The 22,670-nt window shown below is 41.2% G+C and overlaps 1 protein-coding gene across 1 annotated transcript; it reads right to left on the bottom strand.

The window, feature by feature from the left end:
- Positions 1-2,064: 2,064 nt before the first annotated feature.
- AWAT1 (acyl-CoA wax alcohol acyltransferase 1) lies at positions 2,065-8,127 on the bottom strand. Its single transcript, XM_004000591.5, has 7 exons — positions 7,924-8,127; positions 6,868-6,975; positions 6,528-6,598; positions 5,447-5,651; positions 4,591-4,762; positions 2,838-3,037; positions 2,065-2,618 (listed from the first exon to the last, which is right to left on the bottom strand). The coding sequence occupies exons 1-7, from the start codon at positions 7,997-7,999 to the stop codon at positions 2,464-2,466; spliced, it is 987 nt and encodes a 328-aa protein (XP_004000640.1). The 5' UTR covers positions 8,000-8,127; the 3' UTR covers positions 2,065-2,463.
- Positions 8,128-22,670: the final 14,543 nt, after the last annotated feature.

Raw genomic sequence — 22,670 nt, 5'->3', positions numbered from 1 at the left:
TTGGATATATTGGTTTTGAGGGAAATAACTTATGAGTGAAACTGGGTTAGAAATAGATATTTCAGACTGAAGAGAATTGGTTGGTACCCCACCAAAACTGAATATTTAAGGATTAAGGAAAGGAAAAAAAGCCTGATCTAAAATTTCCCCTTTTTTTCACTTTATTGGTATATAACTGACATTGTGTAAGTTTAAGGTGTACAACATTTGATACACATATATATTGCAACATGATAACAATAAGGTTAGTTAACACATCCATCACCTCACATAATCATAATTTTTTTTTTGGTGAGAACATTTAAGATCTACTTTCTTAACAATTTTCCAGTATATAATACATTATTATTAATTATAATCACCATGCTGTACATTAGGTTCCCAGAACTTATTCATCTTGTAACTGGAAGTTTGTATTCATTCACCACTATCTCCCCATTTTCCCCATTCTTCAGCCCCTGGAAATCACCATTCAATACACTGTTTTTATGAGTTTGGCTTTTTTTCCCCTACATATAAGTGAGATCATACTGCTTTTGTCTTTTTCTGTTTGACTTACTCCACTTAGTATAATGCTTTCAGGGCCCATGCATGTTGTTGCAAATGGCAGGATTTCCTTCTTTTTTTTTGATGAATAATATTCCATTATATTCCACATCTTATTTATCCATTCATCTCTCAATGGACACTTAGGCTGTTTCCATGTCTTGGCTATTGTGAATAATGATGCACAGAATATGGGGGTGCAGATATCTCTTCAAGATAATTATTTCACTTCCAATGTATACCCAGATGTAGGATTCCTGAATCACAAGATAGCTCTACTTTTAATTTTTTGAGGACCCTCCATACAATTTTCCACAGTGGCTGCACCAATTTACATTCCCATCAATAGTGCAAGAAGATTCATTTTTCTCCAAATCCTTGCCAACACTTATCTTTTTTCTTTTTGATAGTAGTCATTCGAACAGGTATGAAGTAATATCTCATTGTGGTTTTTATTTGCATTTCCTTGATGATTAGTGATGTTGAGCATCTTTTTATGTACCTGTTGGACATTTGGATGTCTCTTCTTTGTAAAAATGTCTATTTAAGTCCGTTGCCCACTTTAAAATCATATTATTTGATTTTTTGATATTAAGTTGTATGGGTTTCTAAATGGTCTTTTAACTTTTGTTCCTTTGATATTTTTTTTTTAGTATAGTCGATACTATAATAGAATACTATAATACTATGTTAGTTTCAGATGTGTACCTTTGCTGTGTTTTTAAGTGTGTCTTTTGTTGGTTGCCTTGTGAAGGAAAAGACATCTGTATTTTTATTTACTCTTTCAAAATTCTCAGAATACAGCTTAAAAAAACATTTAAACAGAACTTAGTAAGACTTTAAAATATAAAGTGGATTCCCCAGAGTATACTCTTAGGATGGTAGCAAATACCTTGGGATTATCGTGTTAGAGGACCAACATGAGGACAAGGTGACCTATGTGAAATGCCTCTGCCAAATGAAAAGTAATCCTGAGTAAGTTGCTTTTGATCTATCTGAAAGGCATGCTTGTTAGCTTATTGGTGTGGAGATAAGGTAAGCCTTTATATTTGGAGATAGCCGATTACCACACAAAAACCTGTACATGAATGTTTATAGCAGTGTTATCCATAGTAGGCAAAAAGTGGAAACAACCCAAAACTCCATCAACTGGTGAATGAATAAAAACTGCTGTGTATATGTGCGATGAAATATTATTCAGCTCTAAATAGAGTGAAGTACTGATACATGCTACAACATGGGAGAATCTTAGAAACATGCTAAGAGAAAGAAACCAGTCCTAAAAACCCACATAGTCTATTATTCTCTTTATATGAAACGTCCAGAAATAGCAAATTGGTAGAGATGGAAAGTAGATTAGTGGTTGCCAGGGGCTGGGGGAGATAGAGGAATAGGGAGTGACTGCTAATGTGTACCGGGTTTCTTATTTGGGGTGCTGAAAAAATGTTCTAAAATTAGTGGTAGTGGTTGCACAACTCTGTGAATATACTAAATACCACTGAATTTTACACTTTAAACAGGTTAAATTTATGGTATGCAAAAATTCCCAATGAGAAAATGCATTATGACAAAATAACAACAACAAGAGAGGTGGCTACTCAGGTTGTTTGGCTTTCATTTCAGTCCTTCAGGACCTGGGGGGTTGGGCTCAGGGAGGAAAGCCAGTACGGGGAGAAGTAAGAAGATTGCCTGTGCCTGTGGCTGGACCTGAGGGGCCTCAGGATGCCTCCTTTTGCAGAAATACTAAGTGAAGCTCCTCAAGACAGCAACTATGAGGGCTTTGGGGCAAGGAAGGAATACCTAATGTCCTCCCCTACCACACATTGCCTTCCCTTATCTCCTTTTCTCCCCCTTTTGGTTAGTAGCAAATGAGTCTCTTCTCCAAGGCACATGCTCTTGACCATGCAGTCCATTCAGTCACAGGAAAAGCAGCTTTTGGTTCTCTGAACAGCCATACTGGGTCTTATGCTGGTCAAACAGTTTGCACAGGGCATCCATATAGAGTGTGTGGTATTTTTCCACCATTTCCTGGCTTGGTTTTTCTATTTTGGGCAGTGGCAGAGGCTCCCCAACTGCCAAGATAGATGGGAAAAGAGAAGGGGCAAGTGTTAGAATCTTCTCTTTCTTTAACCTCCTTCTCCTTCCCTGGTCAGGATCCTCTCACATGCCAACTTAGGTCCCAGATTCTCCCTCTTTGCTGCCCTTTTCTTTGGTGGGGGGTGGGGTGGGGAGGGCTGAAGCTGAAGTCAAGAAAGAGCTGAGGTGGCCTTGGGGCTGAGAGCAGCACTCACCCACAGTGACGATAGGCAGCGAGTATGGCAGGAGCCCGGTGGAGCCTTGGCAGAAACCTCGTCCATAGAAGACACAAAAATAGAAACCAAAGATACTGCGGAAGCAGCTCTGGAACTTGTGCATCCAGCTGTCCTTATGGAATAGCACCTGATCATATACCTCAGTTTCTCCAAAAGTGAATGTGGGGACCAGATGAGCCCTGAAGGAAAACCTCAATTTATTTCTCAAACACAGGCTAGGGTGAGAACTGCCTAGGAAGAACATTTGCTCCTGGCCAGACTCCCATCTATATAAAATCCCTGTGACATAAAGCATTTCTTCTTGCACTAAACAAGACTCCCATATTTATTTATCTCTTGTCTTGAAATTTTCAAGGCCAGTGAGAATGCTATCTCTGGGCCAGGATCACAAGGGCAAGATATGCGGGTGTAGGGAAGGATGAGGGGTTTGGGCAAAGATCCCCAGAAACCCACATCATGTAAAGAAAAGCTTCCAAGAGGTGTCCTGTAGGGAAATATCTGACTCTGTTTCTACTGGTAGGAAACATAGAGAAGATGATGATGATATTGAACAAATGCATATATATATGATATGCCCCTCACCCACAGGGACTATTCATAAGGTATTCTGCCCTTGAGATTAGAGCAGAGAAAAGTTGTTTTCCTCTCAAGCCATCCAAATCCACCCTGACAGTGCTCTAGATACAGAATCAGGCTCCTTACGTCTTCCTGTGAGAGAAGGGTAAAGAGAGCACTGTCTGTCTTATACAAATCTTTGTGAGTTATTAGTAACAATCTCTCAGCACTCTGATGTATGTTACCTTACTGGTCCCTCACAGCAGAGAATGTGCAGGGCACAGTAGGGGGCTTATTTTCTTTACCTTACAGATCCAGAAGCCCAGGTTCTGAAGGGGAAAAGACACTCAGGCAGTGAGTGAGTGTCAGGACTTGGACTAGAACCCAGGATTCTTTCCTTCCAGCTTAGAACTCTCTCCCCTACATTATGCTCCAAATTGATGAACAGGCCACTCAGGCAAGGTCCCTAGAAGAACTACTTCCCTTTTCCCTGAGTCTGCAATAGGGCAATTGTCCTTGTGTCCAGTGGGCTGGCCCCTTGACCTGATGGTACACCCCACAGCTCCAGCTTTGGGCACCTGTTCTTTATCTCCTCTCTTTATCCTTAAGTCAGAGTGGCTAATAATTATCCACCACTTACTGTGTGCCAGACACATGTAGGTGTTTTAAGTGGATGACTTCCCACAATAACCCTATGGAGTAGGTACAATTATTAGTAGCCACATTATGAAAATTAAAACACCAAGATTCAGAATGGTTAAGTAACCTGTCTCAGACTGCACAGTAAGTTTTGGAGCCAGGATTTCAAATCAGGCCCCTGACTTCAGATATTATGCATGTACTCACCATAGTGCTCTGCCCCCTGCACTTACCAATAACAAACAGATGTAGGTATCGATATTGATAAAGATGATGTGGGCATTAGCTGTATTCTAGGAGAGTCCTAGCCAAGCCCCGTGATAATGAATCTGGGTTTCTGATTTGGTTTCCTGAGAATTGGTCTAGCTAGGTCAGAAGGAGGGGATGGTGTAAACCTTTTTAAAATTCTATGCCTGTCTACCCTATGCACTAGTAAGTTCCATGAGGGCAAGACTCAGATCTGATTCATCTTGGCATCACAGAACAGGTCATGCTGCTCAGAGAAAGCCACCCCCACTGCCCTGGGAGAAACACCTACCCATGTTGGAGGGCTGTGCGCACAAATCCCTTGCGCTTCCGGAGGATGAGGGTGGTGGTGTTGGGCACACTTTGTAGGGCCTCTCCCACCCCTCCTACTACGATGCCCACGAGGTTGCCAGTGCCATGGCTTAGCAGGTAGTCAATGGCTGGCTGACTCACAGAGCATACACCTAAAGAGAATCAAGGAGCAGAGAGAGGAGCAAAATAAGGAGAGGGGAAAATGGCTGAGACGGAACATCCTCTGCTTTACTCCTCATTGTGATTGCCCACTGTTCCTATGAGTCCTACGAGGAGAGTCAACGAGATGGGACAAAGGGTGTGGAGAAATGAAGGCTGTGGGAAAACCCAACATGTTTCACTTTGAGGCAATATTTCCACTTCGTAGGAGGCACTGGGTCAAAACTATAGTAGGAAGGTTTCCAGAGGGATAACCAGAAGGACTTTCTGAATCCCAAATGTAATCTTACTCTTTTCTTGTCCTCTATTGCCACTAAATGGCAAAAGTTATTCTTTACTGACCATATACTCTTGTGGCAGGCACTATATTGAAAGCTTTACTTGTATTATCTCATATAGCATCACACCACATCTGAGGTTGGATTATTATCATCAATATCACCTTACAGATGAGGAAACAGAGACCAATGGGAGTACAGTAGCTTACCCAAGACCACACAGTTGGTGGCAAAGCCAGGATTCAAACCCAGACAGTTTAGTTCCTGGACACACTTTTAACTACTATGCTATGATGGGAGTGGGTGAGATGTGGTTGAGAGGTGGGGGTGGGGCTTAAAAAGGTACATCTCTCAGCAGAGAAATGGGCCAGAAGCTCCAGTAAGTATGGTCAGAAGTACCTTTGGCCATGAGGTACTCCCTAACAAATGGGATCTTGAAGAACCAAGACAGTGTGGCTAAGTGGGGAGTGATGCCTGGGAAGATCTTCGAGAAGCCTGTGGCCTCAGTGCAGAAATTGCAGAAGGCTCCAAAGGTCAAAAGGCCATGGGGGTGAACTCCCATGAGGTAGTTGTGCTCAGGTGACAGATCTTTTGTCTTCTGGATCTGCAGCCATGGAAAGAAGTGAAATGAGATCACATGAAGAAGCAAGAGTGAAGACACTTCAGGGATCAGGGCACTCTCTAAATCAGGGCTTTTCAACATATAGGTAGGCCATGAGTGGGTTTCAGGGGCCAAGATATTGGTCTCCTCAGCCCCTGGAAACCAAGCACGATCTATGGCAGCTAGAACTGCTGAGCCTCTTGCCTACAGCTGCAAGTACCTTCAGCCATTTATCTCAGTGCACTTCATGCATGGTATCATTTTGTCTGAGTGCTGCTATGTGAAAAAGTCAGAAAGCTCTGCTCTAAAAATTGAGGCAGTGTTTGTTGTCTACTCCAAAGAATGCTCAGAGGATCAGCATAGCAGTACATTTCTAGAACCTCTTCCTGATATTTTCTCTTCCCAGCCCCCTTCCAGTTTCTGCCCAAGTAACTTCTATTGAACTTTGAAAACCCTGCTTGAATATCACCATGTCTGTGAAGCTTTTTCTTACCCCTCATCTGAACTACTTGTGTACCTTGTACCAAACCATAAATACATGTCTGTCCTCATTAGATGTGAGCACCTTGATGGCAGATTGTATCCTACTCACTTCTCTGTACTCTAGACATGTGGTACAGAGTAGGCTTTCAATCAATATTTGTAAAACTGAACTGTTTTTGCATTTCTGCCTGTGCTATCTGGTAGGTCATGCCAAGGGTGTCCAAAGTATGCTAGGGGAGTAGCAAGTACCCAGTAGCAATGTTGAGTCCTGAAGAATGTCTAGCCTGCATGGAAATTTCTCTGGTATGCTTATTTTTCTTATGGACAACCCTGGTTATTTGGCATAAATGCCCAGTACTTTGGGAACTGTGGGGATGCTTCAGAAAAGACACTTACCGTAATGGGGAAATAGTCCTTGATATGGGTCCAAGCACACCAGTTCCTTACCCAAGCTGAACGCCTTCCACCTGAGAGAGAAATATCAGTAGGGGATGGTGTCTGTCTTGCTAACCCCATCCCTCCTGCTCACCCAGGGCTTTCCTAACAGCATGGAGAGACCATGGCTCTGCTAGACAGGTGGAAAAGGAAGAGACCCCAAGATGGTCCTGGCTGGCCCAGCTCCTGTGGCTCTGAGAACTTGGATAAGAGGCCTGTGACATGTTGAGTGGGACTCCCTGGTAACAGGTTAGGGTGGAACATTCATAGGCCCTGTGCTTTCTAGGTCCATGAGTCTTACCTTGCTCTGGGGTCTTCCAGTCCAGGAAAAACCAGACAAAGTAAAGCACTGGTAGTGGCCACAAGGATGTAAATAGCAGGTAAATGAAAAATGGCTGCAAGATCCAAACTGATGAGGAAGCAGGTCAGACCAAATTTGTGCTGCTGGCAGAACGTGACCACATGCATCCCCATTAAGAACCCTCCAAACTACCCAAGCCCCTGGTCCTGGCCTTCTGCACAGTCCAACTCCTGGCCATCCGGTATCCACGTCTACTTGTTCTTCAGACATTTCCTTTATCATGTACCAAACACCAGCCCTATTTGTCTACTTCCCTATCATCCCTGTCCACTTGCTTCCTTGCCCACTTACCATTCCTCTACTCCTGCTCCCTGCCTGCCACCTGCTTCCCCCACCTCCTGCGCCCATTTCATCCACCATCTTTTCCTTCTTGTCTCCTGTCTCCTTTGCTATCCATTATCCCTGAACCCTTGTTAAACCATCATCCTTCCTTGCCCATATACTACCCATATCTCCCCACACCTTGCCCACTCAACATCTGCATCCCTCTACTGTTTCCCATTCATCATTCCTGTCCTCTTGCCCATTCACCATTCCTTCCATTATCAGCATCTCCCCACACGCTACCACCCCCACTCCCAAGAATGGAAAACTCTATGGTTTAAACACAGGCTATATTCCTCCAAGTCTGTAATTCTAATGCTTTCTCTGTCCCACTACCCATGCTTCCTTATGATCATGGACACATCATATGCTTATTCGTGGGCCTTATTTCCCTTCTCCAGATAGGGTTAAGAAGTGGCTAAAATTAGCTGCGTCTACTCATATCCATCATGATCCTGTTCTACCCCTCTGCCTGTTCTGTCTCCTGTGGCTCTATGTCTTCCTTCTCCAGGGCACTCGTGGGACTCAAGACTCCTTGGCTTTACTCTGTGGTACCATCTGAGATGATCACAGGTTAGAGGTGAGACTTCCCATGAACATGAAATTCACCCCAGACCTGGCCCTGGCCTCTCACTCTGGCTTCTTGCCGTGAAGTCTTGGATCAGTACTCACACATGGCAAGGTAGCTCAAGGGCCATTGCAGAAGCATCAGACTCTGGAGGTGCTTAGGCTGTTTGAAATAAGGCATGATGCTCAGGAGCCTGAGGAAGACAAAGATCCCAGAACACTCTTCCAGCCAATGGTGCCACCAGCCTCTGGAAGCTCGCTCGATAGGGAATGCATATGACCAGAAGGATTTCTACCTGCCTTCTCCCTTCCTTATCCTGCCCCACACCTACGACCCACTGCAGGGGGCAGGCTTTGGAGTATCAAGGCCTGCCCTATCAGGTTTGAGCCCTGGGCCCTGACCATTTGCCCTTTGACTCATTCCTGAGATTATTAAGACATCAGGATGAAGAAAGATAAGAAGGATTGTCATCTAGACCTAGTGACTCAGAGATCCAGAGAGGGGAAAAACCTTTCACAGGCCACTCGAAGATTATAGAGGTTGTGGTCTCAGAGAGATGGCTGGTGGGAATGGAGCTCTGGGGGGTTGTGGGGTGAGGAGCACCTGGGATTAGGTTTTTGTTGAGATAGACTATTGCCCTGAGGCAGCCTGGCTGGGGATGTCCTCCTTTTTTAACTTTCTATTACAAAAATTTCCAAATATACACAAAACCGGAGAATGCAACAAATTGTTACCTTTGTGTTCATGTTTTTTGATCATCTTCGAGAACTATGAACATTTTGCCATACTTGTTTCATCTATTGCCCCATTCTTTTTTTGCCTTGGGGTATCTTAAAGCAATTCTAAGATATCATGTCATTTCACCCCTAAATACTTCACTATGCATACAAAAATATGAATGTTTTCTTTCAGAGAGATGCCGCTATCACCTTTAACAAATTTCATAAATCTTGAATAATACCTAATATCCGGTCCACATTCAAATATCTTTTTACAGTTGTTTAATTTGAATCAGAATCCAAACAATATTTACTGATTATATTTGAATGTTATGTCTCTTAAGTCTCTCTCTCTCTCTTTAATTTTTCATTGTAAAATAAAACTTAGATACATAAAACTACCTAAAAAAATGTATGGCTTAACAAATTATTATAAGACAAATACCTTGCAGCCACCACTACATCAAAAAACTAAACCCCAGAAGCCTCTCATGTGCCCCATTTCAATCACAACCCTCTTCCTCCTCCCCAAATAACCATTATTCTGGCATTTAGCGTGATCTTTTCTTTGCATTTCTATGGTTTTATTACCCAGACATACTTCCTTAAAGATTATGGCTTCATCTGGCCTATTAAAAAATTGATATGTTCCTTAAATTTTTCTTTTTTAAAACTTTTTATTTTGGAAAGTTTTAGATTTATGGGAGAGTTGCAAAGATGGTATGGAGAGTCCCCTATACCCTCCACCCAGCTTCTTTTTATGTTAACATCTTATGTAACCATGGTATCGATATCACAGCTAAGAAATCAATACTGGTACATTACTATTAACTCCAGAATTTATTAGAATTGTGCTAATTTTTTCTACTCATGTCCATTTTCTGTTCCAGGATTCCATTAGGTCTCACATTGCATTTAGTGATCATGTCTCCTTAGACTCCTCCAATCTGTGATAGTTTCTTGGTCTTTCCTTTTATGACCTTAGCATTTTTGAAGAGTTTAAGTCTGTTTTCATATACAGTTTCCCCCTCCATCCCTTTCTTTTCCTGACATTATTTACCTCTTCAAGAACCCACATATGACCTAGAGAATTTCCTGCATCCTGGACTTTGTTTCCTGCATGCTCATGGTGTTCCTCTGTATTTCCTGCAGATTGACATCTGGATTCAAGGACTGGATCAGACATCCAGTTTGAGCCCTTTGGCAAGATCTAAATTTGCTTTTAATACAGAACAATCCTCCTTCCACCCTCTTTTTTCCCCATGCCATTGGACTGTTGAAGACTGTTCTTCCTTAGAGTTAGCTAGTCTTCCAAGCCTCAGCACCAGCTCCCCTAAGCAGGGGTGATGGTGTGGAGCCTTGTCCCTAGGTGAGTCCCAAATACAGGCTAAAATGGGAAGGGGGAAGTGAAGCCTTCATTCCTCTCTCTGACTTCTGTCTCTTACCTTTTTGTAACTTCATGCCCAATGAAGCAAATTGAGTTGTAGATTTGTTTTTATTTTTGTCTGTTTGTTTTTCACACCTGAAGTCTCTATGCTTCTAAAAGGGGTAGGGACTATATCTAATTTGTCATCACCTCTGCCCCTAAGGCCCTTAGTGTTGAATGAATGATCAGTATCTTATTTGTGATCAGGATCATTTTTTATGGATAATGAAATCACAGAAGTCCTGTAGAGTAGTATAACCTGGAGACTTGAGTGGGGGCCAAGAAGTTGTGCAGAAACAGAAGACAAGGGACACATTACAAAAAGGGAGAGGAAGAATGAGAGAAAGGAAAGACAGTTGCTGACCTTTGCGTCAGTTTGGCAAAAGATGTGGAGGGCCTGCCCCACTCCAAGTCTTCCTGCTAATTGGATAGCAGCCTGGCCCTTGAGCAAATGATAGCATTCAGGTATTACAGCATCTCACCCTACACAGGTGTTGACATCCTTATGATTGAGGGTGAGGACTAGCCTCTGGCAATATAGGGGAGATTAGCATTCTGTCTTTCCATAATAGAATTTTCTGAGCCTACAACAACTCCCTCTCCATATTCTCTCATCTTTCTGAATTGTCTTCTCCTGGATTAATTTTTAATAATTTGTGCATTTCCCCTCCATTTCCTCTCATCGCTTCTGAGAAAAAGGAGATAAGCTGTCGAGAAGACACTCAGGCTACAGAGCTGATCCATACATATATTTGTCCTTTTTTAAAAAAAAATTTTAACGTTTATTTATTATTGAGAAACAGAGCATGAACATGGGAGGGGAGGACAGATAGAGACACATAGAATCTGAAGCAGGCTCTGAGCTGTCAGCACAGAGCCCGATGCAGGGCTCAAACTCACAAACTGTGAGATCATGACCTGAGCTGAAGTCGGATGCACCCAGGTGCCCTCATATATTTTTCCTTTTAGCAGCAAATCCCATCCCTTGCTTTAGTGTTTAAAATTTATGGACTTCCACGTGATAATAGTTGTATTTTTTATATTCATTGATTGAGAGATATGTAATAAACTCAAGCACTATGGGTATACATCATGATAGTATACAATATGACATTTGAAAAAAATATATGCAAACATATTTATTCATTCTATTTTTATAAATGTTTATTTTAATTTATTTTTGAGAGAGAGAGAGAGAGAGAGAGAGAGGCAGAGAGAGGGAGACAGATAATCCTTAGCAGGCTCGTCAATGCAGAGCCTGATGTGGGGCTTGAACTCATGAACTGCGAGATCAAAAACTGAGCTGAAAACCAGAGTCAGACACTTAACTGACTGAACCATCCAGATACCCCTTATTTATTTATTCTAGACAATGGTTGGATCATGTGGGAATTTCCAGAACCCTTGTGATAGTTTACTCCCTCCACTCCCCAGAAGTTTGCCACTTACAGGTTGGAAACAGTTGGTATTCGCTTTTTTCAAACTGGAAATTTATTGTTTTTCTTGATTATAAACATAATCCACGTAAATCACAAATGTTTCAGACTACTCAAGAAAGCATAAAGGGAACAAAAGTCACTCACAATCTCATCACCCAGAAATAACCAGTTAATGTTAACATCTTGGTATTTCTGTTTCTTGACTTTTTTTTTTCTGTAGAAATATAGACATAGTATCACTGTAAAATTTGGGCTTTTTTTTTAATTAAAAAAATTTTTTTTGAGAGAGAGAGAGAGAGCATGAGCAGGGAAGGGGCAGAGAGAGAGGGAGATACAGAATCCGAAGCAGGCTCCAGGCTCTGAGCTGTCAGCCCAGAGCCTGACGTGGGGCTCGAACTCATGAGCCATGAGATCATGACCTGAGCTGAAGTCGGATGCTTAACTGACTGAGCCACCCAGGGGCCCCAAATTTGGGCTCTTTTTTTTTCAGTATATGAAATTTATTGTCAAATTGGTTTCCATACAACACCCAGTGCTCATCCCAAAAGGTACCCTCCTCAATACCCATCATCCACCCTCCTCTCCCTCCCACCCCCCCCATCAACCCTCAGTTTTTTCTCAGTTTTTAAGAGTCTCTTAGGCTTTGGCTCTCTCCCACTCTAACCTCTTTTTTTCCCCCTTCCCCTCCCCCATGGGTTTCTGTTCAGTTTCTCAGGATCCACATAAGAGTGAAAACATATGGTATCTGTCTTTCTCTGTATGACTTATTTCACTTAGCATCACACTCTCCAGTTCCATCCATGTTGCTACAAAGGGCCATATTTCATTCTTTCTCATTGCCATGTAGTACTCCATTGTGTATATAAACCACAATTTCTTTATCCATTCATCAGTTGATGGACATTTAGGCTCTTTCCATAATTTGGCTATTGTTGAAAGTGCTGCTATAAACATTGGGGTACAAGTGCCCCTATGCATCAGTACTCCTGTATCCCTTGGGTAAATTCCTAGCAGTGCTACTGCTGGGTCATAGGGTAGGTCTATTTTTAATTTTCTGAAGAACCTCCACACTGTTTTCCAGAGTGGCTGCACCAGTTTGCATTCCCACCAACAGTGCAAGAGGGTTCCCGTTTCTCCACATCCTCTCCAGCATCTATAGTCTCCTGATTTGTTCATTTTGGCCACTCTGACTGGCGTGAGGTGATACCTGAGTGTGGTTTTGATTTGTATTTCCCTGATGAGGAGCGACGTTGAGCATCTTTTCATGTGCCTGTTGGCCATCCAGATGTCTTCTTTAGAGAAGTGTCTATTCATGTTTTCTGCAAATTTGGGCTCTTGAGTCCAACATATCTATGTCTGTATTTCAGCTCTGTCATTCAAGTGAACTATGGCAAATTACTTACCTTTTTCCTGCCTAGTTTCCTTGTCTGTAAAAACATAATACCTGCTACCTACACCATAGGATGGTTATGAGGATAAAATCATTAATGCAAAGCACTTTGCTCAGTGCCTTGCTCATATATATGGTTATATTTAAAGTTCAGTAAGTGTTAGTTATTATGTATAATTTATTAACCAAACTGGAATCATATTATATACAGTGTGTTGTAACCTGCTTGTTCACCCAGCCATGTATCGCGGACATTTTTCATGTCAATTTTCTTCTCTAACATCATACACAGCATTTCATTGTATGGATATGGCATGATTCATTCAAGTAATCTCCTATTATAGAGGAAGCACAAGTCTTCAGACATGCCTTTTCCATTATCTGGTCAGACTTCTAGGTCCTCTAATAATGAAAGGTCACTGATCAGACACCTTCACGTATCTGCAGCTTTTTCAGTGGCACTGCTCATTTTCCTTTCTTCCAATAGTTTTTAGGATTTACTAGTACAGAAAGCGGGATGCTTTCTAGAGCCTCTGTCAACCTGGGAGGTGTCCAGGTAGCCTGGTCAGCAGAATCAGCCTCTCTCTCCAAGGAGATGACTGGGTCTGAAGAGAGGGCTTGGCCCTTTTCTTCAAACAACTCAGGAAATAGGGTTTCATGAAGGCCCCTCCCAAATCCTACTAGACCCAGTGGAGCTGCCACTCAGATTTACCTCAGCTCAAGGTCAGGTTATATTTAAATGTAAGCCAAGTCCAGGGCTGTGATGATGTGTGGGGAAATGGAACTTGTAAGCTGGGGATCACTGAAATCAGCCTGTACCCAGGAAAAATGAGGGTAAGAAATCTGTTTTATCAATACCTTGGTTTCTATGCTTTCATACTGTTTTCTTTTATTTTTAAGAAAAGAATTAATCTAGTCTCACCTGAACTAAGGATGAGAGTGACCGCAGTTTCCTAGGCCAACGACTTTCTTGGTATGTGGGTAGTCCTGGTCACCCTGAATTATATTGAAGAAAATGGAGTGATGGCCAAAAGAAATTAGGAAACCTGGGCATGTGAGAACTGGTTGTTAGTAAGCATACTGATCCTCCCTTTTCTTTCTCTTTTTTGTTAGTATGACCTCACAGAATTACTCATGATCCTTGGCTAATGACACACTCTTATCATTGTTTTATTATGTCCCTCTTCTCTATCTGTCTATATTTATTGATTCATGTTTTTCTAGTAGGGATTTCCCTCTTGGGCACTGCACATGAGAAGTACTGTCTTGTCTCTGGGTCACAACTCAGCAGCTAATTTGTCTGGTCTTGGCCTTCACTTCCTTTTCAGAGGCCTGAAGATACCTTTTTGATGCCAGAGCTTTGGTAATAGAGTTCTTCTTTCCCTTTTCTTCAGTCCCTGGCCTGGTAAGGATTTATCAGAGCGGTATCAAATCCTTGAGTTCTGCAACCATAGGATGTTGACAGCAAATAGCCAAAGTAGGTCATGGAGAAGGATGGGCAGGCATCAATATTCCCACAAACTAATTCCTGTTCATGTGGGGATCTAGGTATCAGAAACAAGTTGAAGTTCTAAAATCTGGGACATCAACTACACGTGGAGGTCAAGGCAAGAATAAACCAAAAGGCAAGGCCATTCCAAAAAGTAACATGGCCAGTAGAAACCATTCAATTCTAGTCCTAGGTCAAAGGTGAGTGGGGATCAGAAGAACAAGTGATCTTGACCTCCCAGTCCAGGTGATGACAACAATCAGACAGGGATCTTGCCATTTCCCTGACTTCTTTGGCATGCTGATCCAGCTTGTCATGCAGTATCACTAGCCAACCACAGCTTATTCCCCAAGTGACATTGGCTGCCTCTGGATATCTGCCTATTCCTTCTAATCCTGTTTTGCATTCTAAACAATTGCATGAATTCATGCTATATGGTGTGTGCAGAAATAGCTGAGCTGGGGGTGGCAGAGATCAGGGATTTGTTTAGTACAGTGTGATAGCTGCAGGAATGAAAACCAGAGTTTGCAAAGAAAGAAACTGTCATATTACAGAACATGGCAAGACAAATGCTAACTGGGAAGCTGCTTCAGTTTTTCTAATGTAATTGGTCTCTGAGCAACTAAATCCATCAGTCTGAAGAGAAATGGTTTATTGACCACAAACTTTCTGGTATCTATTCACCCTCAAGGGATTCTTTCTAATTCACAAGTCCAGGCACAGGTAACAGCCATTTATCTCAGACATTATATACCCGATACAGTAGTTTACTCCCACTGGCCCCTTGATGTTGCTCAAAGATCTTACTTTCCCACCCTTTTCACCTTTGGTGTCAGAGAGACTACAGGAGGCATAAAGAATCATAAAATTCTTCATCTTATCTTCTGGGAGAAGCTAGCTGGTGTGGCTTGCCTGTTTCAAGGCCCCACCTGTATCTTACAATGTATAGTACAGTTGCCAAATTTACTGTAGCTGCTGGATGTGGGTACTGTGGTTACTGTAGCTGATGGAGGGTCTCCTTCTCCACCGCAAGGTAGTGGTGAATTACAGCAGTTTGTATTGTCCTGAACCTGTTATAAAAAACAAAACTTCAGGTATGGTTTATTCAGCTTAAGGAAATGAGAGAAACGCCTGTCATGTCCCAACACCATGACCTGCTTACATTTAGGAAGCAGGGCGATCTAGGAGGGGCCAAGATCTACAAGCTGAACCACAAATTACAAACTCCAATGTCTCTAGGGAACAGAGGTACTAGAAATGAGGGAACAGGGGCGCATGGGTGGTTCAGAGTTAAACATCCGACTTTGGCTCAGATCATGATCTCACAGTCCGTGGGCTCGAGCCCCGCATCAGGCTCTGTGCTGACAGCTCAGAGCCTGGAGCTTGCTTTGGATTCTGTGTCTCCCTCTCTCTCTGTCCCTCCCCCACTCACTCTCTCTCTCAAAAATAAACATTTAAAAAATAAAGAACTTCAGAATTGGTTTGTCCAACTTTTTTTGGTAAAAACATTCAAACAAATGAAAGTTGAAAGAATAGAATAATACACAGCTGTATATCATCTACCTCTTCAACAATTGTCAATACTTTGCATATGTATTTTACCTTTCTATGTTTGAATGTATGTGCATATGTGTGTGCATGTGTGTGTTTTCTTTTTCTGACCCATTTTAAAATTCAAAAACAACAATCACTGTACTGTCTAAACAAAACACTACTTCAAACAGATTTGGCACAAAGGCTGCTAATTTGTCACCACTGGAGAAGAACTGGTATGAAGGGCACACATCAAGTGTGGCGTGCCAGGAGGCAGTCCCAGCAGTTCAGTCGACATCAAGAAATCTGACATGAAACAAAGGGTGGACCAGCAGAAAGAAGCGTGGGCTTCCAGCTTAATGCTTTTCAGATTTTTTTCTTTGTATTATTGTGAAATATATCACATGTATAAAAGAGTTGAAAGAATAATCACGAGAATGCATGTGTATATACCACCCAGCTAAAGAAATAGTATGCTGTCAGTAGCGTCGAAGGCCCTCACATGCTTCTGCCTAATATTCCCCTCATCTCCTCCCCCCACCATGAAAAACCATTATACTGATGAGTTTGTCTATTTGTCTCTTGCTTTTATTGGTAGTTGTGTCATATATGTATGTATGTGTCCCTAAACAATAAAACATTGTTTAGTTTTGCATGTATATGTATATATTTGCATATATACATATGTGTGTATGTGTGTGTGTATAAAATATGATATTCTGCTGTGGCTTGATTGTTTTCACTGAACACTAAGGTTTTGAGATTAATCTTTGTTGATATATGTAGTTCTGTTTTTTTTAAATTTTTTTTAACGTTTATTTATTTTTGAGACAGAGAGAGACAGAGCATGAACGGGGGAGGGTCAGAGAGAGGGAGACACAGAATCTGAAACAGGCTCCAGCCTCTGAGCTGTCAGCACAGAGCCCGATGCAGGGCTCGAACTCACGGACCGCGAGATCGTGACCTGAGCCGAAGTCAGCCACTTAACCGACTAAGCCACCCAGGCACCCCTGTAGTTCTGTTTTTTATATTCTATTGTATGAATATAGATGGATATGCCATGATTTGTTGATCCATGCTCTTATTGATGGACATTTGGGTTGTTTCCAGCTTGTTTTTGTTGTTAACCATGCTTCCAGAACATTCTTTTTAAAATTTTTTAATGCTTATTTATTTTTTAAAGAGAGAGACAGAGAGCAAGAGGGGGAGAGGCAGAGAGAAAAGGAGACACAGAATCTGAAGTAGGCTCCAGGCTCTGAGCTGTCAGCACAGAGCCTGATGCGGGGCTCAAACGCATGAACTGTGAGATCATGACCTGAGCCAAAGTTGGACATTTAACCGACTGAGCCACTCAGGCGCCCCAACTTCCAGAATATTCTTATACATGCCTTCTGGTGCTCATGTGTAAAAGTTTCTCTAGGATATATGCCTAGGAGTGGAACTGCTGAATCATAGGTTCTGTGCATATTCAGTTTTACTTGAACTCACTTTTTAATTTTTGCCAATCAGTTTAGTGTTGAATGCTACCTGGTTGTGGTTTTAACTTGTATTTCCCCAATTACTAAAGAGGTTGAACATCAGTTAATATATTTATGGGCCATCTTTCTTCTGGAAAATACCTGCTATGTCTCTTACTCATTTTTCTGATGCTTTTCTTTTACTGCTTTGTAGGAGCTCTTTGACACAGTCCATATACTAATCCTTTGTCAGGTGCTGTGAATGCTAATATACCAATTTGTGCTAAGGTATAGAGGACATAACCTCTGGAGCCAGACTGCCTGGGTTCAAATCCCAGCTCCACTCTTCATTAACTGTGATCTCAGGCAATTAACTTCTCTGTGCCTGTGCCCTTAACCTCTTTTAGCTTCATTTTTCTCATCTGTGGAATACCTAACTCATAGACTTGTGCCAATTACAAGAGTTAATATATGTAAGATATTTACAATGTACTTAGTCTGTAGTAATTAACATATAGATATAAATATAGATATATAGAATGCTCCTCAAGGGTAGGGATTTTTTGTTTGTTTTGATTTGTTCATTGATTTATCCTAAGGACCATTAACAGTACCTGGCACATAGTAGGTGCTCAATAATATTTGTTGAATGAATGATTTTTCTCTTAGTTTGTAGATTGTCTTTTCCCTTTCTTTAGAATTTTTCAAAGTTATTAATTTTAATGTGGTTGAATTTATCAATCTTTTCCTTTAAGGTTTGTACTTTTTGTGTGTTGCTTAATAAATTCTTCCCCACTTTGTGGTTATGAAGATATTTTTCTATATATTTTTCTAAAAATTTAAAAGTTTATTGTTCTTAAAATTTTCATAACTTTGGGGGAAAAGACAGGGATGCAAAACTAGCAGGTTTAGTTACAGAAAACTTACTCTACATGGGGCACCTGGGTGGCTCAGTCGGTTAAGCATCTGACTTCAGATCAGGTCATGATCTCACGGCTCAGTTTGTGAGTTCAAGCCCTGCATCAGGCTCTGTGCTCACAGCTCAGAGCCTGGAGCTTGCTTTGGATTCTGTGTCTCCTTTTCCCTCTGGCCCTCCCCCGCTCACATTCTGTCTGTCTCTCTGTCTCAAAAATAAACATTAAAAAATTAAAAACAAAAAAACAAGAAGAAAAGTTACTCCACAGTTTATCTGAATGCATTTCAGTCTGTAAATTGGACTGGGCTAAGCCTCTTAGCTCCTCTTCAATCTCCTTCCCTTATGTTTTTAGTCTCTGAGTCTTCCATCTTAGCCCTCCCCTACTTACTTTGGTTGTCTCTTGGTTTCTCCATTCCTTGAAGTAAAATATTAGTATAAATACTTAAAAGAAGTCTATTTTAAAAATCATTCATTCATTCAAAAAATATTTATTATGTGCCATCTATATTTTAATGCAATGTTCTAAGTACTGGGGTTATAGCAGCAGTGAGCTAGACAAAGTCCCTGTCCTCATGATGCTTATACTCTAGGGAGGGGAGACGACAACAACAGCAGCAGCAACAAAATATATAGCCAAGTGGTGATACATTCTGTGAAGTACCATAAATCAGAGTAAGGGGGATGGGAAACGGGCTCCCATTTTAGGTAGATTGCTCAGGGAAGGCATGTGGCCCTCTAGGGGAAGAGTCATTCCAGACAGAGCATACAACAACTACAAAATCCCTGAGGCATGAGCATACTTGTTCAAGAAATTTATCCAAGAAACAGCAAGCACATCAGTGTGGCTGGAGTGGAGTTAGCAACAAGTAAAAAAAAAAATATATATATATAGTAGGAAGTAGAGTCAGAGAGGTGGTGGCAGTATTCAGGAAATATTCAGTATTTGAGGAAATAAATAATTTTGGCTCAATGACTGCCTGTTGGGTAGAATCAAGGCCTGGAGTGGATTATTATTATGGTCTCCTAGTCTCTAGTTTATATAGTACTATCTATTTAATCTTCTGAAAATTCCTTTTGTACTTCTCACTTTCAGGTGCTCTCTGTTGCTTGTAAGATAAAGGCCAAATTACACTGTCTCTACAACCTCACTCATGCTGTTACCTCCACCTTGAACACCCTCCTACTTCTTCTTTGTTCAAGGTGACATGACCAGTACTGTCAAGACAAGAAGCCAGTTGTTGTGACTCCCAGTGGTAATAATCAGAGCTTGTTAGAACCAGAATGATTTGTATTAGTTAGAATGTGGTTCAGTGCATGTGACAGAGATCCAAACTAAAATGTAGGCTAAATAAGGTAAATATGTATTTCTCTCTCTTTTGGACACCATGACATGTCTGAACTGCTCTGCAGGTCTACTCAGGGAAGCTGTCAAGGGCCCAGGCCCCTCCCTCCCTCATCTGAGTTGTCTTCATTTACATCATTAAAAATGGCTCAAGTCCCTGGACTATTGTAGCAGCCTTTTCATGATCTCCATGCTTGGGTATTTGCCATTTTCAATTCGATTTTTTCACAAGGCAGCAAGAGGAAGTCTTCTAAACTGCAAACCAGATTTTGCCATTCCCCTGTTCAAAACCAATGATGAAGATCTTCCAGTGATGGAGATCTAGAGACACAGATATGGAGTGATTTCCAGGATATATTTAAGTGAAAAAAGAAAGATACAGAATAGGGGTGCCTGAGTGGCTCAGTTGGTTGAGCAACCAACTTCGGCTCAGGTCATGATCTTGCAGTCCATGAGTTCAAACCCTGTGTCGGGCTCGGTGCTGACAGCTCAGAGCCTGGAGCCTGCTTCGGGCTCTGTGTCTCCCTCTCTCTCTGCCCCTCTTCTATTTGTGCTGTCTCTGTGTCTCAAAAATAAATAAAAATTAAAAAATTAAAAAAGAAATATACATAATAGCATATACAGTAATGTAACCTTTTGTCAAGAAGGAAGGGATACAAATATATCCATATATACAAATATATACATACAAATGTTTCTAATTGTAAGAAGACCGCTAGAAAAAAACCCTCAAAATATCAAAAATACTTGCTTGTAGGGAGAGAGAAGGAGCAGGTCAGAGGGGGGTGGAGTTAGAAGTGAGATTTATCAATATACTTCATTATGTGAGCTAATAAATGTGGATGGAATGATAGAAATAGAAAAACATTATTGTACAACCTCTGATGAAATAATTGTGTCCTGAAATGACCGTCATTGACTGCTAAAATCACGGTGTGAAAGGTTGATGTGGAATGTTATGATGAAAAGATTAGGTCATCAGCACACATATTTTGGGTCAATCTTAGAAACACTATAAGGAAGATAACTGCAATGTGCAGCCTTACACCTACCTTTAGAGTATTCTCCCTTCCAAAGGTGAACCTGAATCTAAAGAAGCCTCTGGCTAGCCTCTAGTTTACAGGAAATAGGAGAAATAAAGGAACAAGTTAAAAGACACCATGAGGAGGCTAACAGACTAATCCAGAATATGGGACCTTACATAGGAAAGTTATCTAAGTTTCTTTTTTTAATTTTTTAATGTTTATTTATCTTTGAGAGAGAGAGCATGAGTGTAGAGGGGCAGAGAAAGAAAGGGAGACACAGAATCCAAAGCAGGTTCCAGGCTCTGAGCTGTCAGCACAAAGCCCAACATGGGGCTTGAACTCACAGACTGTGAGATCATGACCTGAGCCAAAGTTGGATGCTTAACTGAGCCATCCAGGTGTCCCAGTGATCTAGTTTCTTTAAAAAATCAATGGTATAAAAAAAGGGGGGGAGTGGAGAGGCAGTGCTGCTCTAGATTAAAATAATTTATTTAAAATAATTTAAAGTCGAGCCCAAATGTCAACTGACTGATGAATGGATAAAGAAGATGTGAGATGTACACACACACACACACATATACACACAATGGAATATTACTCAGCCATCAACAAGAATGAAATCTTGCCATTTGCAATGATGATGGGGGAAGGAGCTAGAGTGCATTATGCTAAGTGAAGTAAGTCAGTCAGAGAAAGACAAATACCATATGATTTCATTCATATGTGGAATGTAAAAAACAAAACAGATGAACATATAGGAAGGGGAAAAAAAGAAGAGAAAGGAAATAAACCACAAGACACTCTTAACAACAGGGAACAAACTGAGGGTTGCTGGAGGGAGGTGGGTGAGGGATGGGCTAGACGGGGGATGGGTATTAAGGAGGGCAGTTGTTATGATGAGCACCAGCTGTTGTATGTAAGTGATGAACCATTGAATTCTGTTCCTGAAACCAATATTGTACTGTATGTTAACTTACTAAAATTTAAATTAAAAAAGGACTATAGAAAAAAACACAATAAATAGGAATTATAAATAAACAAACAAATAAAGAAAATAACTGAGAATATATTTACATTATAAACCAACAGTTAAAAACATTTTGAGGGGCGTCTGGGTGGTTTAGTCAGATCATGATCTCACAATTTCAAACCCATGTGTCAGCCTCCGTGCTGACAGTGCAGAGCCTGCTTGGGATGCTCTCTCTCCCTCTTTCTCTGCCCCTCCCCCACTTGTGCCTTCTCTCTCAAATAAATAAACTTAAAAATTAAAAAAAATATTTTGAAAGCAATGAGAGAAATTTGACTATGAAGCAAGTATTAGATGGTACTAGGGAATTATAGTTAATTCTTTAGGTGTGATAATAACTTTATTGTTACCTAAGAAAATGGTCATTATTTTAGATGTGACCCACATAAAGGTGAAATTTACAACACTTCAGCTAAAAAAAAACCCTTTGGAATAGATGAAGCAAGCAGCAGTATCTTTTTTTAAATTGATTAACTTATTTGAAATAATCTCTCCACCCCACGTGGGGCTCAAATTTACCACCCCAAGAACCAGAGTTGTAAGCTCCACTAACTGAGCCAGCCAGGAAGTGGCAGTGTCATGACAACTGTTGAATCTAGGTGATAGTTTATAGGTTCACTATTCTTCCCTTCTTTCCCTGTTCATTCCACTCCATCCAGTTACCAGGAAATCTTGCTGTTCTCTGAACCTGCCAACTAGATTTCCTCTCAGGCTTTTGTCCTTACTGGTCCCTCTGCTGGGACTGGTTTTCCTCCAACGTTAACAAGACTGGCTGCCTCTGCTTAGTCAGATCTCTATCCAAATAATACCTTTCCAAGGAAGACCTCCTTTACCAGCCTAGGTGAAGTAGGACCCCCTGTCACACACTGATCCCTTATTGGCCTTACTTTTCTTCATGGCACATATCACTGATGGTGTTGCTTGCTTGCTTGTTTTTCTGTCTCCTACAATTAAGATGTAGTCTCTGAGAGGGCAGGGTCTGTTTTATTCAGTGCTACAATGCCAGCATCTAGAACAGTGCCTGTCACATAGTAAGAAATCCATAACCAGTTAAAATATTTACAGAATATTGTTATGATAGCTTGAAA

Source organism: Felis catus, chromosome X (assembly GCF_018350175.1).
Source record: "Felis catus isolate Fca126 chromosome X, F.catus_Fca126_mat1.0, whole genome shotgun sequence".
NCBI lineage: Eukaryota > Metazoa > Chordata > Mammalia > Carnivora > Felidae > Felis > Felis catus.
The sequence above is the reverse complement of the archived record's forward strand: the minus strand, read 5'-3'. Positions and strand labels throughout refer to the sequence as shown.